General features: G+C 35.5%; 2 protein-coding genes across 2 annotated transcripts; one reads left to right on the forward strand and one right to left on the reverse strand.

Annotated features, from left to right (window-relative positions):
* Window positions 1–362: 362 nt before the first annotated feature.
* On the reverse strand, window positions 363–4140 carry LOC105204486. Its single transcript, XM_039448449.1, has 3 exons — window positions 1682–4140; window positions 562–617; window positions 363–457 (listed from the first exon to the last, which is right to left on the reverse strand). The coding sequence occupies exons 1-3, from the start codon at window positions 4138–4140 to the stop codon at window positions 363–365; spliced, it is 2610 nt and encodes an 869-aa protein (XP_039304383.1).
* Window positions 4141–11403: 7263 nt separating this feature from the next.
* LOC105205308 (28S ribosomal protein S18c, mitochondrial) lies at window positions 11404–27379 on the forward strand. Its single transcript, XM_039447960.1, has 3 exons — window positions 11404–11671; window positions 13422–13629; window positions 27161–27379. Exons 1-3 carry the CDS (start codon window positions 11534–11536, stop codon window positions 27250–27252), a joined length of 438 nt encoding a protein of 145 aa, XP_039303894.1. The 5' UTR covers window positions 11404–11533; the 3' UTR covers window positions 27253–27379.
* Window positions 27380–27808: the final 429 nt, after the last annotated feature.

Here is a 27808-nt window from a genome sequence, read left to right on the forward strand (position 1 = left end):
TACAATTTATTTAACTACATCTAAGCATCTCAGCTCATCGTGTTGTAATGACGAATTTATAAACTTAATTAGATTAAAACCGATCAAATACGGAAAATGTGCGAATATTTTTTTAAAAAAATCTATTTGAAAAATATTTGCGAGTATACTTATCTTATTTTTTTTTTTTTTTTTTTGTGATTTGTGTCCACCTATGGACACGCGTATTAAACCCGACCGGAACGGTCTCTACGGTTATACAACGCGAAGGCGACGATCTAGAGTGCCTAATATTTAACTGTTTTTTTTTCCTATATACTCGCAATCGCGAGTCCCAGTATTATATGGCTCTTTTCACTTTTTTGATGAAGTCGTATATGAGACTAAACTTCTTCCAGTCTTTCCTCCTTAGGATGTCGTACACACTCTCCACCTCCCCAAGTCTTGCTCTCCACAATATCTCGCCTAACCTCATCCTCTGCTCGTCGAACCCATGATGTAAGAAACAAGGTGAAACAACGCGCATCGTCGGCGGCTCGATGCGCGGTAAGAGGCGTGGCTCGATGTGGTGAGCTAGAGTACCTCTAGTAAGAGTATGGACACCGTCCGCCATTAATAGGGAACCTATGACGGGTTTTCTATAATTTATAGATAAATAAATAAAAAAAAGAAATATGATTAAAATGAATAACTTCACAGAAATACACGATGACATACTTGAACGATGCCTGACTTCACTAAGCATCACTATATCACTCAAAGAAATAACAAAATATAATAATTAGCCTTAACAGGATTCAACTTAAATCGATTATATACAAGTATATAACATTGTTTATTAAATTGTATATAAAATCACGCGTATATTTTTTGTTTTTATCAGTATACACAATAATGAATTCAATTTTCCCTCTTCTATTTCCCTATTACATATGGCGAATCGAGGAACCAATCAAAAATCGACTAACGGTGTCCATACTCTTACTAGAGGTACTCTATGGTGAGCCAATGAAATTTGGGTCCAAATATATCCGCGCTATTTCAATACGAAACAATTATATGTAGTCACACGTACTTAAATTGTAGATGTTAGTTGTTAAAAAAAATAATAATTGTAGTTGTTAAAAAAAATAAATATAAAAATGTAAAAATACTTGAAATTTGTTATCTTTAACACAAATTACTGTTTCAATAAACACTGTTGTTATAAACATGAAATACAACAATTTAGCCATAGACATAAGCTCATTCTTATAATTTTCCAAATTTCTTCTAATCCAAGTTTAAAAAATTTGAAATAACAATTATCACAATTTTCATTAATGTACAAAGTCTCAACTTTATCTTCACGTTCTTCCTTTTTTAGTAGCTTTGAATTTCTCCGATTCACCGATTATTTCCAATTCACGTATAAATACAAGTATAAATACGTCTCAGTACCGGAGCCGTAGCCATATTGAATCTTAAAATTTGGACCCACTTCTGATTGGTCTAGAGTATGGTCTACTGCGCATCTGGTTACTTGTTTCACCTTTCTTCTTACATCATGGGCTGTGTTCCGTTTTTACTGGCAGTACTGAAAATTTATAGTTCACGTCACATATACTATACATTTTCAGTACTGGCAGTTAATATCGGAACACAGCCATGGTCGAACCTACGGCAGCGCCACACAATATGGTCGATATCCTCCGTCTCGTACCCACACTCACATCTCTCACTCTCTATATAGTTTTTCCTAGCCAGTGACTCATTCAAATTGTAATGATTCGATCTCAATCTGTTGATCAGTGTTATGAAGTATCTCTCCATATTAAAATCTCTAAACCATGGTTGTTTACTATTACCATCATAAAAGTTCTTGAAATAAAAAGTTCCCTTATGCCTAGATTCGTTGACAATTTTATTCTGTGTAATCCTCCATGCATCCTCCTTGAATATTGTAGTAAGATCTCTAAAAGGCACCTCTATACTATTGTCGGCAGGTTCCTCAGTGCCACTTTTTGCCAAATGATCCGCCAATTCATTACCCGTGAAACCCACATGAGCCGGTATCCACACATATATAATTTTCTTCTCATACAAGTCTTTAAATCTCGTGTGTAATCTTATAATTTCTAGGATGTATTTGTTGCGATATACGCTAATAATATTATTATTTAGCGCCTGTAATACGGATAAACTGTCCGAGAAAATCACTAAATTGTCAAAAGACTCGACCCTATCTAGTGCAATTGCCAATGCAGTCTTGATTGCAGCCGCTTCTGCTGTGAATATGGAGCATTCCTTGGGTATACTAAAATAATGTCCATCTAACTGCTCTTCTATGATTACACTAGCACCTGTAGAAATTGCCTGCTCTGACTTCGAACCGTCCGTGTACATGATAAGAGATCTATCGTTTAACTTATATTTATACTTAACTTCGTTAATTAAATTAAAGTCTTCCTGCACGTATCCTTCAATTCGATTGATATCACAGTTTTTTTTCTTACGGTTAGGTCCTCTTACTCTACTACCAATTTCACAATCTATGTCTATCCTATTAGTAATCATGCTGTAATCCATGTTCCAGATTTCGAAAGATTCTTTACTACATCCAAGTCTATCGCTATATCGTCTCACGCACTCCCATGCTTCACATAATACACTTTTATTATACAACGGGTTTCTATATTTCGCCCACATTTCCTTATTTTTTAAATTGTCCAGACTAATTCTAATTGAGCTCTCACCATATTTATAAATTTTACTACAAAAGTTCTTTGCTAGAGTTAACGCCCTTTCTCTTAATAGTACCACCTTCGATTCTGCAATTATTACATTATTAGGAGTACTGTTTCTGTACCCGAGGGCTGTACGAATTCCTAGGAATTGGGTTCTCTCTAAATTGAGTTGTAATGATTTTATATTAGGACTGTAAATATATAAGCCATAATCCAATACCGACCTAACCATGCTTTTATACAACATCAGAGCAGTATTTACCTCTACCCCTTTAGATATGCCACTAATGTATTTCATTATATTGTTAGCCTTATTGACTCTACCTCTAATATCTGATACGTGTTTCTCGAATCTCAATTTATTGTCCAGCCATATTCCAAGGAATCTGGCACCTCGATCGTTATAAACTCTGCATTTCTTAACATTAATATATAAGTTGTTATCGCAATAACCCGATCTGGAGAACTCCACCAGCTTAGTTTTTTGGGGTGCTAAGTTCAAATTTAATACCGCTAAATTTTTGGCTACTCTATGTACCGCCACTTCTAGATTTATCTTATTTTCAAACCTGTCACCGCCCTGCACATAGATTGCAATGTCATCCGCAAATTGTACAATCTGAACCCGTTCGTCCATATTTTTTGTTATTTGATTAGTATAAAGTGCATATAATATGGGGCTCAATACAGCTCCTTGCGGCAGTCCCTTATAGACTCTTCTATATTCAACAGTGCGATTATCTATGACAAACTTAGTATCTCTAGGTTTTAACCAGTCGTTAATAAAATTAAAAATACCTGAAGGACAACTCTCTTCTTTCAATTTCTTAATCATGATACTAAAATCAACATTATCATAGGCGGATGTAACATCCAGGAAAGCCACAAGGGTGTAATCATCCGATAAACTGGCACATTTAATGTCCGCCATCATCTTCGCAAGATTTTCCATACATGATCTGCCTCTCCAAAAACCGTTTTGCATAGGATCTAATTTGCTATTTTTTTCCAACCACCATATCAGTCTTTCGTTGACTAATCTCTCCATAAGTTTGCAGATACTTGAAGACAACGCTATTGGTCTTACTTTCTCCTTGCCAATTTTATCAATGAAAATAACCTGGTATTTTCTCCAATCTGGCGGAATGTACCTTTCGGTCCATATGATGTTATAAATGTCCAGCAACAGTTGTTTTCCCATCAAGGGTAGATTCTTCAACATTAAATAGTCCACATTATCCATCCCTGGGGCTGAATCTTTCTTAATCATATGTATTGCTCTATAAAATTCGTCCATAGAAAATATATCGTTCATTTCATTCATCGCTTGATTTTCACTTCTGTTTTCATTGTTGATTGCTTCTTCAACCCACGGTGGAGCCAACTCTTCAATGGTATTTCTAATTATTGTCTCCCTGTCCTTGTGTTGCCACATGTTCCAATTTATTTTATTTTGTCTACTCTTAAAAGTTTTCATGGTATTCCAGACGTACGACAAACTCGTAAATCTATTAATTCCATTACAGAACTTTGTAAAGTCTTCTCTTTTCTTTTTATTAATAACTTTTCTAGCGATAGCACGACTCTTTTTGTATTCTACGAAATCTTCCATTCTGCCAGAACGTCTCCATATTTTTAACTTATTAATCCTGACGTCTCTTACTTCACCATCTAACTTCTTGTCTATTGTATTTTTTATAGTTCTGTTCTTATTAATTTTTTTTTCCGGGTCTTTCCCTGAAGCAATCAATACAGACTTTTTCATGAGATCTACAAACCATTTATATAGCTCTTGTATATTATTTTTTTCCTTCATATTGTTGATGATTTCTTGTGAATTTTCTAATATATTTTTAATTTTATCTTGATACGTTGGCCAACTAGTATTTTTATTGGAAATCCTGTTGGTCGTTTTCTTGTATGGCAGAAAGCGTGTATCCACCCTGATGATCACCGGGAAATGGTCCGATCCCCACGTATCCTATACCTGTTGATAACTTATTTTGTCGATTATGTTTCTATTCGCGAAAATTAAGTCAATGTTCGAAGCGTTTTGACCGTGATAATTCAACCTAGTCATGGTATCATTATTAATATTAATATAACCTTTATCGAACATAGCTGTATATAATCTTTCTCCATTTCTATCTGTATTCATGCAATTCCAGACATTATTATGGGCATTGAAATCACCGACTATAATTGAGTCTTCATCTTCCGCTCCTTTAAACTTCAGTAAATTCTTCCAGACTGACATTGGTTCGCATCCATATGGTTTTCTATAGACTGCAATTAAATTGTAAATTCTTGAAATTCCCTTAACTTTTATACCAATTGCTTCAATATTTTCTGAATTTATAACCCATTCTTCTATTACTGTAAATTCTATTTTATTTTTGATTAAAATTGCAACCCCTCCCTTATTATTTATATTATTACTCTGATATGTTTTAAAGCCTGAAATGTATAAAGGTTTATTACGACTAAGTTTTGTTTCCATAATAATAACAATATCATATTCTAATGCTTTGACAGAAAATTCCGATTTTTTACTATTAATGCCACCTGCATTCCACATAAGAATGGTCGCCATTGCTAATTATACCCGCTCGCCTCTCTCCAAAATCCTCTTCTAACATCCGTACTAAGTCTCTTTGCATTTTCTAATTTTTCTTGATATCTTGTCCGATTGATCTTCCTTTTAATCAAGTCTCGTCTATTATTCTCTATTTGACTATGTTCCATGTCAAGCTCGTCTCCCTCAAATGATAAGTTAGAGCTGTGTTTCCTCAACAGCTCCATAAAATCTCTCCGAAAATCTTGAGATATTAAGCATTTGTCCCTTGCGATTTGCAAGGACCAGTCGAAGCTCGAAGACCAGTCTTTATCTGCTTCAGATACCTCATTACTATTATCCTTATTGATGAGGTGTTGGTCATTGCTTATCTCATTGTCATTCACGCGCCGAAGGGCCAACCCTCCCTTTTCTTTCTTGCCCTCTGTTACTTTCATATTAAACTGTTTATAATAATTTACATATTCTTGTCTGCGTCTTTCTCCCTTTTCTCTTTCTCTTTGTATTCTGAGAGTCCTACTGTTTTCCTGTGGTGTTATTCTATCTTCCTTGTTTCCTTTCTCCCTGTAATTGTTACGTGAATTTGTTTCAGTCTCTTTATCTTTATTTCTGTACACAACATTAGCAAACGTGTTGAGATTATATTGTTCTTTTTGTACATGATTATTTATTATAACTTCAGTCTCTTTGTCTTTATTACTACAATTAATACTGGGCCACACTATAGGATTAGTATATCTGTCATATGTTGTGGTTTTATGTCCTGAGCAACTACTAGCAATCATCTTTTCTGCTTCGGAGAATGAAATATTATTATATGCCATAATGACCTTCACTTCCTTGTTCTTGAGGGCAACTGGGCAGCTTCTCTTTGTAGAGCGATGATCACCTCCGCAGTTTCTGCATGTTATCTGCCTGTTGCATTCTCCATGTAAATTATCCCCGCATACTATACATTTGGCTTCATTTCTGCACTGCGATTTAACATGTCCAAACTTAAAGCAATTGTAGCATTGTATAACTGGTTCCACATATGGTCTAACTCTTAGACCTATATGTAGCTTATCAAATATCATGATTCTTTCTTTGATTTTGTTACCTTTCATCGTCACTAGGAAATTGTTTGTATATTGCATCATAAACTTCTTGCTTTCTTGGACCCATGTTCTCCTCCTCATCTTTTCAATCTTGAAGATATCTGCTTTATCTATGATGTTCTCCCATAGCTCTGGTATGTCGTACGGCCAGTCCGTAATTACGCCTCTGCTAAACGATGTTGAAAAATCTATAAAACCTTGAAGCCAGTTATCCTTCTGTAAATCGATCTTATCCAAACAGGCATTTGCTTCAACTGCATTATTAAAGGTTAATACAGCTATATTAAATTTAACCATGTCAATACTAACTGGACGAACTGAATTCTGATTGCACCATAATGAGATTTTTACGCTGTTCTTACCTCTATTCGGTGTACAATGTTCTTGTGCTATTTTACATTTAATTTTACAATCATTTTTGATGGATTTATCAAATCTACTATTAATCTCTCTGATAAGGTTATCGTATGTAACTTTATCTACATCTTTAAACATCTTAAGTTCTCCCTTCACTACAATATATTTATCCTGTATTACGTTATCGTTTATATTAACTCTTACTGTATTGTTCGACGTCCCGCCCTGACTAGATTTATCGTTTTTTGTGTTTGCTGTACTGTCTTTCGTTTGACCTAAGTCCCCCGAACTTTCTTTTTCCACAGACTTGTTTACCTCTCGCTGCCTTACCCCCCCCCCCTTCGCACGTGTTGGTCCTGCTTTGAACACCGCTATCTCTAACCGTTATAGGTATACCTATTATTTCATTAACATTCTCTAAATCTATATCTAAATCTACTGTCTCTATCTCTAGATCTCTTTCTTCCGAACGTTTACTCATCTTTTCATCTTCTTTACTTTCCTTCATTTCTATTGCTAGATCCTCTGATCGCGCCTCCTTATCGCTCCCACACGGATCCTTTACTGATGTTCTTCTTCCTCTCTTCCCTCCACCTGTATTCCCCTTATCTTCATCCCTTTCATAAGGGCTGAATCTGCTCCCCCGTCCGGCCGGGGGAACATTCTCCATTATGTTCTTGTACTTTTTATAATGATTCTCTCCTTTTTAGGCAACTCTACTCTAACCTCCCCCTCGTCGCCTTCGCACAACCGCGTTTCGCCGTAAACTTAGGTTACGTATCACAGAGCGATCGCAACACGTCCGTTCGGTTCAGCGATCCGAACGGCACTCTACTTATCTTATATTTCCTCCAAGGTACCCAAATTTTATTTGTGACACCTTGTATACCAGCGTTTGACATTTCGCGCTAACTGGCGCTAACCTCCACAACTGCAGTCGTTCTCATCTCTCGTTATAGTTGCGCGTTCAGAAATGCATCCAAAAAAAAGTGTCGCAACTATAATGAAAACGACTTACACACCCAAGGACTTTGATTCTGTCCATGGAAAAATTTTCCAAACTGAGAAGTGCAACCGAAGGTGCAGATCGCCACTAAAAGAATCAACTCTGTCGAGATATTGGCGGAGACTTTAATTGGAAAGCAGCGAACGACCATAATCGGCCTGGACAACGCGAATCAGGTGCCAAGCGGACGACCAATGGAAACGGACTCTGTCGCAAAGGACATCTTCGAGAGCCGTAACGACCTCAGGAAATCACCAAGTCGCCAAGCAGCACCAGCGTTAATTAAAAATAAGTTAGGTAAACCAATAGGTTATTATTTTATCAAACTTAAGCCACAAGGCAGAAAGCTTTGTCTTTACAATTTGTGGATTAAAGCCACAAAATTAATATTATGTTTTATGATTACCATTTCTAATTTTTTATAGCTTTCAATGTTATTTCTTTTATCGGTAATTTTACTTTTATTTTTATTTAATATTCTATATATTATTTTTTATATATATTTTCTTTTTTTTTATTATTTTTATTTTGTTTTGATCCTAATCAAAATAAGCTACAAAAGTCAGCAAAATAGATAGATTTAAATTTTGCGCAAAACTATGTATTCCTGTGCAAAAATAAAATAGTGCCATGCACATGAAAGGAGAAGGCGTATGCGCGAAAAAGAGAAAAAGGAAACAACTCAGAAAGTTAGACGGTGAAGAACCGAGGTGATAGGAGGTCGATGTTTCCAAACATCAGAGAGTGTGACGCAATAATTGCATCAGCGGGTGAAAATCGCGCAATGTCGATATAATGTATTTTTTATTTATTTTAATGTTAAAAAAACTGTAAGAAATTTATTATAATCAAGAAAAGAAAGTTGTTTATTTTATTATTATTCGTAATTTGTGTAATTGGGTAATAAACAATAATTTTGTAAGCGAACTGCATAAAGTTACTTGCACAACAATCCTAGTGCATATATCATACAAATAACAATTCAAAAAGTACAATTGCGTGGACTTTACAAGAGTGTATAAACGAAAAATAAAACATTTACCGATGAATCAACGAGATTCAAACAAGTACGAGAAACAGTAATGGTTGATACAAGGAATGAGCTTGGCTAATCAGCATCCGGGAGACCTAAAAGGTAAAAGAATGGCGAAATTGAAAAACATCCTTGGTAATAAGTAGGTAAAATTACCCTTGGTAATAAGTAGGTAAAATTACCCTTTTTTTTTTTTTTTTTTTTTAACGGAAAGGAAATGCGTTACCGCATACCTCAGGCCCCGGGGGAGGTCTGGTGATTATGTGGGGCTCTTCCCCGTCGACGACGTGTCGGCGGAGACATACCCACTAAAACCTCTCCGGGTGTCCTGCCCTGGTCCGTGACTGGGGGGCTCCGGGAACGCGTGCAGCATACTTCCGGAGCCCCCCGGACCCAGTCGGCCTAGGCCGATTCGACACGCCGGGTGCACCCTACGTGGGCGCACCCGGCAGGGCTTGTGAGCCTGATCTGCCCTAGGTCGGGGGAGGGGGACACCAGCCCCCCCCACGCCTCTTCCCCTAATGGTTTGGAGGGTAAAGCCCGGGGTATCCGGCTCCCGCCGTAGCCCCGGGCCTCTTCGCGCGCCGCGCTGACGGCGGCGCGGTCCTCCTAACTACTCTGGGGGGCGGAGAGGGAGAAGCTTCCCTCTCTCCCCGCCCCGGCGAGGCAGAGGGGGGGGGTACGGCTCCGCGTTACATCCATGGTGGAAGGATAACATGGTGTGTGCAGTTCGCGCGTGTCTCTCTCTAAAAATTTGCCCTCTTCGTCTATCGGTGGGTTATAGTTAATAAGACAGCCAACTGTGAAAAGCAAAATTATTTAGCGTCAGCCTGTTGGTATGCTGAGTCATCTATCCTTGTTTCATGCACTTATTCAAGTATCTGCTTCTCTTTCTATCGGGAACAGTTATGCACGTGAAGTGTTACACTAATTTTTGACCGAAGATTCGGTTCATTCGGTTAGTTTCCTCCATTTCCTTTTCATCGTAAGAACACGTGTGAAAGAAATAGGAAACAGCGTAAGAGTGTGCAAGAAATTGACAAGCTTTTAATATGTTGTAATACAGATAAAAATGTGGGACACGTATTTTTATATGTATAACAACGGGCCCATATGATTGTCAAGAGGATAAAACACACTCTTGAAATAAATTGATTTTTTAATTTCTGAATTAAAAAATCTTACTACTTAAGTATTACCATCGAAATGGTAAAAAATATAAAAAAAAGTTTTAAATAAAAGTTTTATATATTTCTATGTATTTTATAACACTTTGTTTAGATTTTTTTTAATGTTATTTTTCTCGAAATTTTCCTTCTCTTCTAAATTTCTGAAAAATTTAAAATTTACTTTATATCAAAACTTATAGCATATTTAACAACAAATTCAAACATGTATGGTGAAGTTATAGTTCGAAAACACATTTTTCAGAAATAAACTAAAAATATCTATATTGCTATACACGCGCCCCATCCATATCTGCTTTATGGCGTCTATTGTTAATATATATTTATTTTTTTAATAACTACAAAATTTTTCGTATTATTATATTTTTATATGTTTTTTAGGTTTAATTTTATTGTTTTTTATTTTTTATTTATTTATTTATTTACTTATTTAATTTTTACCTATTTACTTTTTATTGCTAAAAATCTATACAATAATGAGGACGCTCAGAATTTAACTGAACAAAAATAACTGTATTTGCTTGTCTTATTATTAAGTTTTTCCAATTTAATATTTAATTTTGATATAACAACAAACTTGTTCAATTGTAAAATATTAAAAAATATCACTTACATGCAAATCACACCTTCCTTCTGACGTATGTAAATCGAGCCATGAAATTATACATACAAGGATAGAAAGAGAAACTAACATGTGTGAAACAAAGAAGGTAGATCCAGCATACCAACAGGCTGACACTAAATAATTTTACTTTTCACAGTTGGCTGTCTTATTAACTATAACCCTTGCAGAGCAAAAGTGGGCGTGGTTTAGCCGAACTGCACACACCATGCTATCCCTTCCACCATGGTTACATCGCAGAGTCGTCCCCCCGGACCGTCAAGTCGGATCTGCCTCGAGGTAAAATTACCTGGCGACCGTAAAAAGACGAGTAAGTATAAATTTTATTATTAATCAGATTGTTAACCAGTTACAGAAATCACCACTTTCTACATATTCGCAGTTTATGATTAATGTAACGACTACAGCTTATTGGTCGTTAATCATAAACTGTAAATATGTAGAAAGATAGCGACTTCTTAGTTTGGAAAATTTCCCCATGGACAGAATCAAATTCCCATACAAGGCCCATCATTAGAACGGACAATTGTTTGTTCTAATTGAACGATTCCGGCAAATGGCAACAAACTTGAGTTAAAAACCACTGCAGTTAAAAACACTAAAAAATTTTTATTTTTTACAACCTTCAGGGCCTCGCACATAAAATGAGCATAAGCGTAGCATGAGGCCTCTGGACCAATGGGAATCTTATGTAAATCAATATGGCGACTTTATGCTCGATGCTCATTGGCCCATTTTATGTTGTGCTTATGTTATATTATGCATTTCATGTGCGAGGCCCTTTACTTATTGCGCTAACTAAAAGTTCCTAAAATAATTATTTTAGGAACTCTAGCGCTAACCACTGCATAAACGAATGCATCCTATTGTTCGTATGAATGTATATATGAGAGGAAGAAAAAGAGGTTATATTAGATTATTATAAATTAATCTTGAGAATATATCCGCGAAATGATTTCTGCTTCCACTTTACAAAAAGTTATAGTGACGTTTGTCGCTGGCAAATTTCATAAATTTTGTTTTCGAACTATATATAAAAGTTCCTATTACAATTCTATAAAAATTAATGTGGTAATGGAAAATGATATGGTAAGGATGTATTTGAGATGTTCTGATAATACTAAAACTCAATTACCTTGTTTACACCCTTAAATCGATTGATAGGCATATCAAGTTGGAGTAGACTATACATTTAATACACCTTGTTTATACCGATTGTAAAATAAGTTAGGTTAAGTTTTTAATCTAGATAAAGTCTTATGTTCTGTGACAGAGTATTTTCTTTTGTCACCAGTTCGAAAAATGTGTTTCATCGTTTGTGTAATTTGCACCTTTTTTATAAGCTATTATAAGATTTAAAAGCTTTTAATTCTATCTTCAACCTATTAGCAATAGCTAGTGGCTTTAATATGACCCAAATGTTTACAACACGTTGGAATCTTTTGATACTTGTATCAACTTAGTCTGATATTAGCAATCAAGAGTGTCAGCATAACTACAGCATACGTTTATATTGAGCATATTAAACAATTTGGTATGGATATAGTACTTGATACGCTTATAAAGAATTTGGTGTAAACTGTAAGACTAAACTAAGCTGCAAGTGTTTATCAAACAATTTGATACATATACAATATTTGATATATGTATTAAAACTTTGATATAAATTAGGTAATAGATTTTTAATGCTGTATTTTACCATATTTTAATCCTTAAACACATGAGTGGGTCTGAGAGACCCCATATGAAGTTTTGAACGCTTGCTATGTGAAGACGGAATGAAACAGGAGATTTGGACCAAGACGTAAAAAAAGTTTGAAATCTCTTTCGATTGATATGGTTGATCAACTGTTTGGTCAACTAGAATTCAAACGTCACGGCAGCAAAGTTTTGTTAGGGTCAATGCGACCCATATAGTGTGTAAGTGAAACATTTTTTGTATTTTATATAAAGTATTTTATATAAAAAAGCTGGACAAAATACGTTTGAACAGGTCGGTTTGCGGATGTTACTTGCATATACTCTGTCTAAAGTTGGAATACTATAAAATGCTCTAGAAAAGGAGGGAGTTTTTGCAAAGTATATCATAAAACACATCTATTTTCAATTTTAGACACAATTTAATCAAAAATACCTCATATTTGTCTTGTTCCATAAGTACATTTTCTAATAGAAATGACAATTATATAATTTTTTTTTGAAAGTATGAATCTTTAGCTTTAAAACGCTGTATTGCAAAGTCTTTAAAAATTTTTTGTTGCAAAAATATAATTTTTTTAAAGTGGATTTTTAGATGCCTAAAAATTCCTTATATTCTCTATGTTACATAATTATACTTTTTAAAAGGAATGACTTTGCCAAATTTTACTTTAAAAATGTGACTCTTTAGCTTTAAAACACCGTATTTGAAAGTCATTAAAAGTTTTTTGTTGCAAAGATATGATTTTTTGAAGGAAAAGTGGATTTTTTACTAATTTCTCATTTTTGCTTATGGTTTTGCCTTTATAACTTCACAATAAATTATTTTTTCGGCAATGCCGATTGTGCAGTCACACTCCTAAGATTCTAAACTTTCATTAAAAAAAAAAAATTGTAGAAAAAAATGGATTGTAATCAAAATTATAACTTCTCAAAGTTGAAAAAGTTTCCCAGACCTGACAATGTGTTTCCGTATTTTACAGGATTCGTGTGTTTAAGGGTTAAAATTATTTAAACTGTAAATCAAAGTAAATCATTTTGTGTACTTAAAAACAGAAAATATTTCTGGGTGATATATTATAATGTTACAGCACTTTATTTTTATCTTTAGTGTTATTTAATGATATATTTTTATTTGCAGCCTATTGAACTTGAAAATCCCTATATAAAAGAAAAGCAACAATGTATTTTGTGTAAGTTGAACATTGAACCAGATTACAAGAATATAAGATTACTTTCACAATTTCAAAGTCGATACACAGGCAGGATATATGGAAGGCATATAACTGGGTTATGCAAACACAAACAGATGAGATTGGAACAAGAAATTGCAAAAGCTCAAAGTGCAGGTACATATATACACATTGTATGTATATATATATATATATATATATATATATATATATATATATATATATATTTCTAAGAACACGGCGGGTCCCGATAACGCACATCCCGATAGCAAACAAACCACTCACAATGGCAGATGCCTAGAGATTTTCCATAGGTTGGTTTAGATAAGTCAAGATGATTGGTTGGTGGGCTATCGGGATGTGCGCTATCGTAACCCTTCCGTAAGAACATATCACATTAACCACATATTCCACTTAATACTTTTATCATTACATATAAAAGGTAGATAGAATGAAGCATGTGAACGTCTAAGTGGAACATAGCTTAATAGTTGAAATTAAATAATTGAATGTTGTAAAGTAAAAATAATAAATTATCAGCATTTATGTCTAACAACTTATTTAGTCTGCCTGCATAAAATTTGTACAGCAGAACTAAATAATTGTCTACTTGCTAAATTGCAGCGTCGCATCGATGTCGCCGATTGTAGTACAATTTCAGTTTCGGTCACATAGCCGAAACCGAAACTTACAAGGGCACCACCCACAACCCGGGTCACCGATTTTGATGAAACTTTACAGTTATGTAGTATTAGTATAGAAGTACTAAATGCTAAACGGAGACGATGCACTACTCAACCGTTGACGTGAAATCGTTGTTTGAATTTCACCATATAGCTTTAATACCGTAATATTGAAGGAGTTTGGCAAGTAGCAGCGTGGTGTGGCGGACAGCGCGAGCGCCTATAGTTTTGCAGGTCGCGGCCGTCGCGGGTTCGAGTCCACAAGTTTTTTTTTTTTTCTTTTACCCAGTACTCTTATTGTTACAATATATATATATATATAATAAAATATATAATAAATAATACACAGATATAGATATAATAATACGCAAAAAATCTTCTCTGCATTCGAACTTTTGTTAGTTTACTTTATATACATTTATATATATATATATATATATATATATATATATATATATATATACACACATAGATTTATATGGATGGCGAGATATTTATATGATATATTTGATTGTGAGAGTTAATATGCATATTTATTTATGTGTAAGTACAAAAACAATTACAAATGAATTTATTCGTCGTCTTGCTCTGTAATTTTGCACACTTTCGGGTGATAATAATCATAAAAACAAGTAAAACATAAAACTGATTTACACCACGAACATTTTATAAATCCAATTTAAATCCAATTTTTTTTTTTTATTTATTATATATTTTATTATATATATATATATATATATATATATATATATATATATATATATATTGTAACAATAAGAGTACTGGGTAAAAGAAAAAAAAAAAAAACTTGTGGACTCGAACTCGCGACGGCCGCGACCTGCAAAACTATAGGCGCTCGCGCTGTCCGCCACACCACGCTGCTACTTGCCAAACTCCTTCAATGTTACGGTATTAAAGCTATATGGTGAAATTCAAACAACGATTTCACGTCAACGGTTGAGTAGTGCATCGTCTCCGTTTAGCATTTAGTACTTCTATACTAATACTACATAACTGTAAAGTTTCATCAAAATCGGTGACCCGGGTTGTGTGTGGTGCCCTTGTTAGCCGAACCTTAATTTTTGCCCGAAACTGATTAAAACCGTAACTGAATATTTGGTCGGACTCTAGTATTTAACACACCGAATGTTTATGCAAAATTCCTTTTGTGCATCAAAACGGTATTTCACCAGTAATAATTTTGTAATATATTTTTGCAATCAGCTCGAAAAAATAGGTAAAATTACGAATACAAATAATAGAAAAAACTTTTTGAAGAAAATTAAAAATCGAAATTTGGAGAGACTTAGATTGTGTGTTGACGCGACGAATGCTAGTCAAAAAGTAAGATTGCATGGAGAGAAACATTTTACTGTAGTTGGAACATGTTATATATGTAATTTATTTCTCTTCAGCTTACATTGCCAAGAAGGGGACTTGGTTTACATATAATTTCCTTAACTACTTATTCATCCACACCCTAGTCTACTTTCACGCTCTACTCTCTTCTTACTTATACTCTCTTCCTACCACGCGTTTACATTTTGTTTTTTTTTACATTTTTTTTATCTTTATCTTCAGCTTTAACATTCGACTATTTTACACATTTACATTTTTATATCTTTTACCTTTACATTTGCATTTACATCTTATTCTTAACTTATTGTCTATGATATTACTTTTCACAGCCTTTCACAACCTTTGTTTTTATCATACATTACCGTATGTGCTACCCTATAATATCTAACACTATATCACAATTTTGTTCCCCCCCTCTCTCTCTCTCTCTCTCTCTCTCTCTTGCTTCTGTTTCTTTTTTTTTCTTTAGTTTCTTTTCCCTTTTTTTCCATAATTTCTGAATTATTTTTCCTTTCTTCTTTTTCTGGTGCTTTCTCCTCGCTGAAGGTTGGCGACCATCATGTGATATTCTTCTTTATTTTGCGCATGTCGGATTAACGTAGCTGCATCGGGGATGCCGAACCAATGTCGCAGGTTTTGCAGCCATGAAAGTTTTTTCCGATCAATTTCACGCCTTTCTTCTATTAGGAGTATAAATAAGTTTCCGCCGTTTTACAAAAAATGGCGCCACTAGTATGTTATGGTTGAAATTGTTGTAAAACGTTATATCGTAAGGTTGGACATCTGGCAACAACATAACCTTAAAATATTAGCGATTTTGTATCAGCATCATATATCTTTTTTCGTGCGAAAATGTCGAATTTTGAGCCGAATAAGCGTCATTTGCGGGAGCTTTTAATTTATTTCTTTAATTTGAAGAAATCTGCAGCCGAGGCGCATCGATTGCTTGTAGAAGCATATGGTGAGGCTGCCTTAAATGAGAAAAGTTGCCGTGAGTGGTTTCACAAGTTTAAGTACGGTGAATTTGACGTCGAAGACAAAGAACGTAGCGGAAGGCCGAAAGTGTATGAAGACGCGGAATTGGAAACATTATTAGATGAAGATTTGTGTCAAACGCAAGAAGCACTTGCACTTACATTAGGAGTGACTCAACCAGCAATTTCACATCGCTTAAAATCATTGGGAATGATTCAAAAACAAGGAAACTGGGTTCCATATGAACTGAAGCCGAGAAACGTTGATCGCCGATTTTTCACATGTGAAATGCTGCTTGCCAGGCATAAACGAAAGGGTTTTTTGCATAGTATAGTCACTGGTGATGAAAAATGGATCCACTACGATAACCCAAAGAAGAAGAAATCATGGGGACCACCTGGCCATGCTTCAACATCGACAGCCAAGCCGAACATTCATGGAAAAAAGCTCATGTTGTGTATTTGGTGGGATCAGCTTGGTATCGTGTATTATGAGTTGCTCAAACCGAATGAAACCATTACTGGGGCTCTCTACCAAACACAATTGATGAGATTGAGCCGAGTACTCAAGGAAAAACGTGTCCACTACTACTCCAGACACGACAAAGTTATTCTTCTGCATGATAATGCTCGTCCACATGTTACGGCGCCGGTCAAAACCTACCTGGAAACACTCAATTGGGAAGTTTTACCCCACCCGCCGTATTCACCAGACATTGTTCCTTCTGATTACTACCTGTTTCGATCGGTGGCGCATGGCCTGTCTGAGCAACACTTCACATCATATGAAGATACAAAAAATTGGGTCGATTTGTGGATAGCTTCAAAAGATGAAGCATTCTTCCGACGCGGTATCCGTATGCTGCCAGAAAGATGGGAAAAAGTAGTGGCTAGTGATGGACAATACTTCGAATAAAACATTAGGTACCGTTCTTTCACAATAAATGCCCAATTTTTGATAAAAAACGGCGGAAACTTATTTATACTTCTAATACTTTGCCCTCGATAATGAGTTACAAAAAGCGGTACTTGCTGTTTTGGAATATGTGGCCGAAATATGCAGCCTTTCTACGCTTAAGACTTCGCGTATCCTTTCGGCGCGGCGGAGTATCTCAGTGTTGGTGATGCGGTCAACCTATGAGACCCTTGACATTCTGCGGTGCATCCACATCTCAAACGCTTCCAATTTGTTCATTGATGTAATTTTCAGCGTCCATCCCTCCACCCTGTAGAGCAGCACCGACAACACGTAACATTTCACTATACGCCACCATGTCTCGAGCGAAAGATTACGGCCGCAGACGAGACCCCTCATTCCCTGAAACACTCCTCTCGCTATCTCGATTCTGGTTTTAATCTCCGCATTTGGATCCCATTCCTCGTTCAACCAGCAGCCAAGGTATCTGAACCTTGGTACTCTTTCAATCTGTTTTCTATCCAGAGTAATTATCGCATTGTTTATCTTGCTCTTGCTGACTGCTAAGATCTTTGTTTTTTGGATGTTTATCTTGAGTCCAAACTTTTTTACTCTCCTCATTAATCCTATTCATAAGACATTGCAGATCTTCTATAGTGTCGGCGAGGACCGCGGTGTCATCAGCGTAACGAATGTTGTTGATTCGCTGGTGATCTTTATTCCTTTGTCAGCTTCTTCCAAGGCGTTTTGGAATATGGTTTCAGAGTACAGGTTGAAGAGGGGCGAATCCTGATAGTACACGAGACCGATAGCACACCATCACTCACAGCGGCGAATGCCTAGAGTTTTTCCGTTGATTGAGTTAGATAAGTCAAGATGATTGGTTGGTGGGCTATCGCACCGTGCACTATCGGATTCCGTCCGTTGAAGAGGGCCGGTGATAGAATGCATCCCTGTCTCACCTTTTTCAAATTTTCGATCTCTTCAGTCCCCTATCTTGATTTGAGCTCTCTGCTTCCAGTATAGTCTTTTAATGATGTTTATGTCTTTGCTGTCCGGTCCGATGCGCTTGCGTTGGCTGAGTATGTTATATTTCACGTTGTCAAAGGCCTTTTTGTAATCGACAAAACAGATAAAGATACTCTTCTGCTGATCCAAGCATTTCTGAACAAGAATCTGCATAGAGAACAGAGCCTCTCTAGTTTCCAGGCCGTTTCTGAAACCGAACTGAGTTTCCCCGATATTTTCTTCTATCTTCCTCCACAGTCGAGTGTGCAGGATTCTCAAAAATACCTTCAATGCGTGACTCATAAGGCTGATAAGCCTATAATTTTTGCATTGCTTTGCATTAGATTTTTTGGGTAGACTGATAAAGATGGATACCAACCAGTCTTTAGGAATGTTTCCTGTTGTGTAAATGCTGTTAAACATTTTTTTTAAAATGTCGCTGTTATCGATGTCAATCAACCTGAGTAACTCCGCGTACACTCCATCCGGTCCGACCGCCTTTTTGTTTGACTTAAGGCCTTCCTTATTTCATCTTTAATTATTTCTAGACCCTCCAGTTCTTTATCCGTGTTGTCGCTGTGCGATTATCGTTGAAGAGTTCTGTAATGTAGTCGGTTCAGACTTTTGCTTGTTCTTCTTTTGCTTGTTCTCCACAATCAATTTGTTGTCGTTGTTAACCAGTCTCACAATAGTTCTTTTTCGGGTGGTATTTGTCATCTCTTTCACTCTTTTGGAGGTTAAAGTTGTTATGTCTTTTATTGAGCTCTTCTATTTCCCGACATTTTGCGCTGATCCATGCTTTTTTCGCTTCCCTAATCTTTTTCCTGATGGTTTTCTGGATGTTTTTATATGTCGTTCCATCATTCTTATGTCTTCTGCGTTGTTCTATTAAGTCAAGGATAGTCATCCATTCCTTTTTCCCCTTATTTATCACGTATCCTATCTGTTCCTTTGCTGTTTCCTTGAGTGTTTTTTTTTAGTTGCTTCCAGGTTTCCTTCATATTGAGTTCAGAACAGGCGTTTAGTTCCGCTATTTTCTTATTCAAGGTTCCCGAACAATTGTCCCTAATCTTGGGGTTTTTCAGACTTTTGATGTTTATTCTTTTGACTATTTGTTTTTGTCTCTGCACTTTCAAGCGCAGCCGGATCTCCGCCACAACTGGGTTGTGATCTAAATTGATGTCTGCACCTGGATACGTTTTTACGCTCTTGACACTGTTACGGAAACGTCTATTTATGATGTAGTCGATCTGATTCCTGATTCTTGCGTTGTTCTGGACATTGTCGAGTGGGGAGCGCCAAGTGTATAAGCGACGTGGTGAAAGTTGGAACCAAGTGTTCATGATGATCAGCTCCTTCTCCTGACAAAATTGTAGTGATCTGTCTCCTCTTTTGTTTCTTTGTCCTAGACTATGTGGACCCACAATTTTGTCAACTTGACCTCTGCCAATTTTAACATTTAGATCACCCATTACTATGTTAATGTCTTGGCCATTAGCGCGCTTATTAGGTTTTCTATTTGTAAAATTCTTTGATCTCTTCTTGCGTTTGTCTAGCGTTGGTGCGTAAATCTGGATCAGGTTTATGTTTTTGGAGTGTCCTTTTAGATGAAGAAGCATGCAGCATTCCGAGATCGGCACGAAGTTGGCAACATATTTGACCAATCGCTGCGACACGAGGATGGCTACTCCGTGTCTGTGATTAATGTCGTCTTCAAGGCTTCCCGAGTAGTACAGCCGTCGCTCCATCTGTCTTGAGCTGTCCAACACCAGACCATCGAATTTCACATATTCCCATAATGTCGAGATACATTCTTTGCATTTCTAATGTGGCATTTCTCAATTTTCTCGCTTGAAACAGAATCCAGACATTCCACGTCGCTAACCTGAGCGGTTTATTCTTGTTAACCAATCGCACACCAGTCCAATTGAGGCCTGGTTCCCGCCCCTTTCTGACCGGTTGCATATTTCACACTTTGAAGCCCGGAACTCACGAGGCGCTGCTCGCTAGCCGGGTCGCATGGCACTTTCTTATCCGTATTTTGAGTCTCCATGATGGTTTACTAGGGGCATTTAATCGGTACAGTGGGGCCTCTGGTCCTTCTGTATGTACTTGATCAGCCGCCCATTCTGGGTCCGACGCTGTTTGTAGCCGCCCAACTTGGGACAGACGCTACACTCTCGCCATAACTGGCTACCCTCACTTAGTCTAGTCTGCAGGCCAATGCAGTTGCCCGGGGTGTGGCACTTGGAGCCATAAGTGAGAGCTGGGTTCCATATGAGGATCAGTTGCTTTGATTCATTCTTTCTCTGGATGTGGCCACCCTCTGCAAAAGGTACTACCTCTCTACCGAATCCCCAACACCCCATCTCATTTTTCTTTTACACCTACTTAAATCTTTATTGTATATTTCTTCTATAATTCTATCACTAGTTGGAACATGTTAAAATTTCAAATATTTGCTGCCGACTTAGTGCTGGCTCACAACTCCCCATGGCTTACAACTCCCTTACAAAATAACTTTTATAGTTTTATTTACTTAAATGTACACCCATGGAATTTGATTCTGTCCATGGGAAAATTTTCTAAATTGAGAAGTCGCTATCTTTCTACATACTTACAGTTTATGATTAACGTAACGACTAGAGCTTATTGGTCGTTACGTTAATCATAAACTGTAAGTATGTAGAAAAATAACGACTTCTTAGTTTGGAAAATTTCCCCATGTATAGAATCAAATTCCATGCGTGTACGTAATTTTCACGTATACAGGGTGAGTCATTTTAATCTATGGAGCCGAATATCTTCCAAATAACGGTATCTACAAAAAAATGGTTTAGATAAAAGTTGACTAGGACAGAGGGGGTCATTCAATTGTACCATTGGTTTTGACCTTGAGGTCAATTTTGAAGGTTATTTTAAGGTCACGATGGTTTTTTTTAATGGGACACCCTATTTTTGACTGTGGATTTCGAAAGAGCGGAAAATTTTACATCAAACTTGTCTTATGAAAAAATTGTTTTTGCGACCTTGGAAAGGTCAAAAATGAAGGTGAAATGTCTGAAAAACGATCTGGTGTACTTTTTCTGAAATGACGTGGTTTTCTGGGTAACACAAATGTGCATAATGCTTAAACATTACTACTTGCAACTTTCGGCCGGATTCTTCGACGCACGCCTATTGCTCCCCTCCCACCGCTCGCGCCTTAGCAACGGCGCCGCCGGACATAAAATCATCTCTTGTGGTTGGTCGTTCAGCAAAAACAACATTTTTCAAGTATCCCCATAAAAAGAAATCAGGCGACGTCAAATCTGGTGAGCAAGGAGGCCATTCAACTAGACCCCTTCGTCCAATCCATCTGTCATTGTAACTGGCATTTAAAAAGACACGTACAATGAGTGCATAATGCGGTGCAGCACCATTCTTGCTCTTGTTGCTAAGTCAACATCTTCTAATAAACCTGGTAAGTGATCTCTTAGCAACGATAAGTAACTGTGTCTATCAACGTTCTCTTCAAAAAAATAAGGTCCAATCAAATAACCATTTACAATGCCGCACCACACCATAATACTCCATCGATTTTGATGATCTATTGGCCTATACCAGTGGGGATTAACATCTGACCAATAATGGCAGTTGTGTCTATTAAGTTGTCCGTCACTATAAAATTTAGCCTCATCTGAGAAAAGCACATACCTAAAAAAATTAGGATCATCGTGTAACATTTGTAAAGCCCACTGGCAAAAAGCAATACGCATCAGATGATGATTAGGCTGTAAAGCCTGCGTAAGAGTGATGTGGAAAGGGTGATAATTTAGAGCTCTTAAAATTCTGACAACAGTTCTTTGTGGTATACCTATTTCCCTTTCAATCTGGCGAGTACTAACATGAGGATTAAGGTGAAATATTGCTAAAATGGTTACAGCTCGCGCATCATTTTCCTCATATTGATGTTGACGTTGACGAACAAGATATCCATTGTGAGCTCTTTGGACTAAACTATGTATTGTCATATTAGTTGGATGTCGCCTTTCAGGAAAACGTTGAGCATAAAGCCTTGATGCTGCATTGTAATTGCTATGACACTCCCCTAAAACTAATATAATATCAACAATCTCATTAGGACTATAATCAGCCATTCTGGAAAGGTAACTTGTGAATGTAATTACCTACATACCCTGTATGTATGTTTGGAATTTTTAAATTTAAGCAACTTTAAATAGTAATTTTTTCAATTATGCAGAAGTGAGTAAGAAAGAAAAGGAATAAAACTCTATTATAACAATAATTATACATCTTAAATCAACGTAATTGTTTAGTTTTTTTTTCAATCGTTGATTATTAGCATTAGGTATCGCAGTGCTGTCAGCTACTTGCAACTTTCGGCCGGATTCTTCGACGCACGCCTATTGCTCCTCTCCCACCGCTCGCACCTTAGCAACGGCGCCGCCGGATGGCGTAACTAAGGAGCGCGATACATCGTCTCAGGACCGTGCGTTACGCCGTCCGGCGGCGCCGTTGCTAAGGCGCGAGCGGTAGGAGGGGAGCAATAGGCGTGCGTCGAAGAATCCGGTCGAAAGTTGCAAGTAGTAATGTTTAAGCATTATGCACATTTGTGTTACCCAGAAAACCACGTCATTTCAGAAAAAGTACACCAGATCGTTTTTCAGGCATTTCACCTTTATTTTTTACTTTTCCAAGGTCGCAAAAACAATTTTTTCATAAGACAAGTTTGATGTAAAATTTTCCGCTCTTTCGAAATCCACAGTCAAAAATAGGGTGTCCCACTTAAAAAAACCATCGTGACCTTGAAATAACCTTCAAAATTGACCTCAAGGTCAAAACCAATGGTACAATTGAATAACCCCCTCTGTCCTGGTCAACTTTTATCTAAACCATTTTTTTGTAGATACCGTTATTTGGAAGATATTCGGGTCCATAGATTAAAATGACTCACCCTGTATAACTATAACTATATTATATTGTATTATATACTATATATAAATTTTCAATAGGATCTTCTATTAACTTTGATTAAAACAAGCATTTTAAAATTGACGTCCTTTACGCTCCTTTAATTTATCTTATATAAGGCTATTATAGGAAAATAATCTTTCTATCGATGATAAAAGCATATTGAACTTAATAAACATCTAATGATTGAATAAGCGATCCAAACAATTTACAGTTACATTTTTATCTTGAATGTATTGCTTATATATATTCTAGTTGTAACATTTATATTCAATTTGTTAGAATCTTATCATCAGCTTCGAAGAAAAAAAAAGCATTTTACACAAAGTCTTACACAAAATCAAGGAGTGCCACAACACTAGACTTTATTTTTGATTTTAGTAAAAAAAACAAATCCAATCGAAATTAATTAACAAAAGAACTGATGTAAAAAAGAACTGATGTAAAATCCTTATTTAGATTTAAATATTTTTTTTATTCTTTTTATTTAAATTAGAAAACAAGAAATAGTAGAAAATAAGTTAAAGGAAATTATTTAAAATAACAAATACGAATAACTTTTATTATTTTTATTTAAAACTCTTGAGTAACTGACGAGAACTCAGCGTTGACGATGGACGGGATCCGATAGCGCATGGTGCGATAGCCCGCCAATCAATTATCTTGACTTATCTAACCCAAACAACGAAAAAACTCTAGGCATCGGCTGCTGTGAGTGGTGGTGTGCTATTAGGATCCACCCGTTGACGATACTGACGTAGTATCGTGCAAAAAATTAGAACTAATAGACGTGAAACATGACATGTTGATAATAAAATTTTGTCTTGCATGTTATTTTGTTATATGTTTTACTGTGAAAATGTGACTTGTCTCGGGCAGATCCCGATAGCACACCACCACTCACAGCGGCCGAGGCTTAGAGTTTTTCTGTTGGTTGAGTTAGATAAGTCAACAAGATGATTGGTTGGTGGGCTATCGCACCGTGCGTTATCGGATCTCGTCCACTTGTCTCGTATTTACTAAATTTGTAAAAGTGAACTGCAAGTAAAATTATCTTTGAATTTTATACGTAAAAACATATTTTTCACTTCTTTCAACAGCTGTGTTTTCCTGTCTGAATAGATTTTACTTTACATGTTTTTTACGACTATTTACTGACTGTCAAGAAAGAAAAGAATAGTTGAAGCTTATTTTTATAAGTGTTTCAAAATATCTTATTATTCTGTTTTATTAGCCTAGTTTACACCGAGCACTTGATATGCGTATTAACTAGTAACTTTGTATTAAATTATTTTACTTTTGACGATGATACATATATTTTATTATTTCGATTCATATTGTACCAGTTTAATATACTATTCTTTAAATTCATTGCCGAAATTTCCGCAAAAAGTCATTTACAAATGTACCGGATCAAACTTTTTTATTACGTTATTTCTCGCTTATGACATCATGACTTCATATGGTTGCGATGAGTACTCAAGAGCCTTAAAACATATTTTAAATAATGTTATTTAAATACAACCGACTCCTATATTATAAAATAACACGGAAATCTTATAAAAATTTATGATTAAGGCTTTGTATTGTTCAATTATAAATATTTATTTAATATTCACAAAAAATTGCTTAAAGCACATGAATTAAAAGACAAATTATAATTAAAAAACAAAGTTTTAATTGAAATTTTGTTATTCTTGAATTTATAATTTTGTATATTTAAATATTCACGTATAAAGTACTTAAAACATATTTGAATATTTAAATTTATAATTAAAAAACGAAGTCTTAAAGGGATCCTAAAGTCAAGCAAATTATAGACAATTTTTCAAAATATTTTTGAATTGGTTTTACAGAATTTCAAATTCTTTTACATAATTTAAAGTACAATGAGGAGCATGAATGAGTTCCTTTTTCGGTGTAGGAACTCTAGCAATTAAACTAATCATGTATGCCATCAGCTTAATGAGTTTGTCTGATTGGCTAACAATAAAGCCTGTTCGATCAAACGCCGGGAGACGTAAACTCTAAAATAATTAAAAAAATTGGTCGAAATCTCAGGGTTAGTCACGTGATCCTCCCCTTGTAATATTGCTATAATTTTTACACTAGCCGCACTGAAAAAGGAACTCATTTATGCACCTTGCTGTACACTCAAAAATGAAGAGCGCACATGTTTATTTCATGCTAATAACAAAAGAAAAATTTGTTATAACTTGATTTTTGCATGGCAAACAGTCAACTCATGACAATATTTGCTTAATACTAAAATTCTACGGTACAATGTGTACAAAACGACATTGTTGATTTCTACGGATAACATGTAAGAACAATGTTTTGTCGGGAGGGTTCCGATCGCGCACATCCCGATAGCCCACCAACCAATCATCTTAACTTATCTAACCCAACCTACGGAAAATCTCTAGGCATCTACCATTGTGAGTGGTTTGTATGCTATCGGGATGTGCGCTATCGGGACCCGCCGTGTTTTGTCATTGGAACTAAGATTAGAAGTGTAAAATAAAAAATTGGTTTAAAAAATTTTATAAAATGCAAATTAGTAAGCAGAACAGTAAATTGTATCAGACAACTCTTGCTTTATAGCGTTTTTCACTGGGCAGCACTGAGTGCGCACTGGAAACTTGCCGAGTGCAGGCGGCACTGTCCAAGTGCGTCGAAAGAGCGAGTTTTTTGCACTGCCAGTTAAACACGCATATTATTTTTAGTGCGGTTATATTTTGTTGGTTTTATAAATTTATTATGGCACTGTGATATTTTGTTGGTTTTATAAATTTATTATGGCACTGACTATTGATTTTAAAGTCAATGATGAAATATTTAATCTATCAATTGATTTAGTTGAATTAATTTTATACGAAAAATTAAAGAGCAGTATAGAATCAGACGTATAGAATCCAGAATATTCATATCCTATTATTTTGTAGGCTGTTCTTGCAACGCGGAAATGACTTTTAAACTGTAATTATGTAGTTTAAAATAAAATTAATTGGTATTACAGACTCTATCAGATTAAAAATAATTAATAATAATAATAATATAATTAATAATACAATTATTAATAATATATTAATTATTTGTAGTAGTGATACTATATTTATACTATATTTATACAATATATATTATTGCTTCTTGTGTAATACAATATAATCTGCAGAAACAATGAAAGCAAATGAACTTACATTTTTATCCGTTAGGTTATGCACCATCTGAACAAAATTTTCGATTTTTGGAATTTTCCGCGAATTTTCTAATAATTCTTTTTCATTACTGTTAAATGATGATGAAGAAAGCAAATCTAGCAATGCAATTGCTAATCGTGTGTCCCGCGCAGCCATGTTGCACTGAACTCCGTCTCTGGGAGCTCGTGCCGAAATCTTACACGAAAGGGCAAAAATTCGGCACTAGGCTTTCCAGTGAAACAGCGCACACCGGTTTCGTACGCACCGAAACATTCAATGAAAAACGTTGCCCGTGGCGAGTGCGCACTCAGTGCGTATCAGTTTTCCCAGCGAAAAATGCTATGATATTGAGAAAGATGGGCCTTTGCTTAAGGATTCCATTAATACAATTTTTTTATTTTTGATTTTTGCCTTATTTTACCATCTAGAATTACTCTATAAATTTTTTCCATCTATTATTATGAACACACGGACGCACGCACACACACACACACCACGCGCACATTTTCTTGTAATCCAATAAATATAAAAAATAGATTTGTCAAATATGTATAAATTTTTTTTATATTGCAGGTTTATTGGGTTACTGGACCAAAGAACTGGAATATGTTAAAGATCCAAAATTATTTGATCCAAATCATCCATTTAGACCACACAAGTACTAGAATAGTAACATCATTGTTTATAGATCTATGTGTAAGTGTGTATATGTACATTTATATATAAACACTTGATAAACGAGATGATTATAATTTCATTAGCATTAATAAACTGCTTTATTCAACTAAAAAAGTGTCAAATTTATATTAAATAAAATGCTTATATATCCAGTAGATGTATATGCATAATGAACAAATTGCTTTAGGATGCTATTACACGTGTAGTATAACAAATTTTTTAAACGTGTTGATTGGTTGCAAAATAGAAAATTTTTCGACTCTAGAAATTTTCTATTTTGTAGCCAATTAACACGTTTAAAAAATTTGTCGTACGATACGTATAATACCGGTCATACAGTGTTAATTGAACGAAGCAACTAAATATTGAAATAATGTTGCTAATAATTTTATAGAATATCATCAGTGCTGCACTTAAATAATTTAAAATTATTCAGATAAAGGTGAGATAAATTACATGTAAATGTATCTTAAATATGATAAAGATGATTTAACTTAATTTTATCTAGATAAAAGATGAAAATAGTTAATAAAAGATGAAATA

The sequence above is a fragment of the Solenopsis invicta genome, chromosome 4 (assembly GCF_016802725.1).
Source record: "Solenopsis invicta isolate M01_SB chromosome 4, UNIL_Sinv_3.0, whole genome shotgun sequence".
In the NCBI taxonomy this organism is placed as follows: Eukaryota; Metazoa; Arthropoda; class Insecta; order Hymenoptera; family Formicidae; genus Solenopsis; species Solenopsis invicta.

Excerpts from the sequence above, each read along its gene's own strand:
- LOC105204486 (XM_039448449.1), bottom strand. The coding sequence starts at position 4,140 with ATGTGGCAACACAAGGACAGGGAGACAATAATTAGAAATACCATTGAA. Across the intron at positions 618-1,681 it reads AGTGAGAGATGTGAGTGTGG|AAAACCCGTCATAGGTTCCC; the intron begins GTACGAGACGGA and ends TATAAATTATAG. Across the intron at positions 458-561 it reads TGTCCATACTCTTACTAGAG|AGGATGAGGTTAGGCGAGAT; the intron begins GTACTCTAGCTC and ends TTCGACGAGCAG.
- LOC105205308 (XM_039447960.1), top strand. The coding sequence starts at position 11,534 with ATGATTTCTGCTTCCACTTTACAAAAAGTTATAGTGACGTTTGTCGCT. Across the intron at positions 11,672-13,421 it reads TGGTAATGGAAAATGATATG|CCTATTGAACTTGAAAATCC; the intron begins GTAAGGATGTAT and ends TTTTATTTGCAG. Across the intron at positions 13,630-27,160 it reads TGCAAAAGCTCAAAGTGCAG|GTTTATTGGGTTACTGGACC; the intron begins GTACATATATAC and ends TTTATATTGCAG.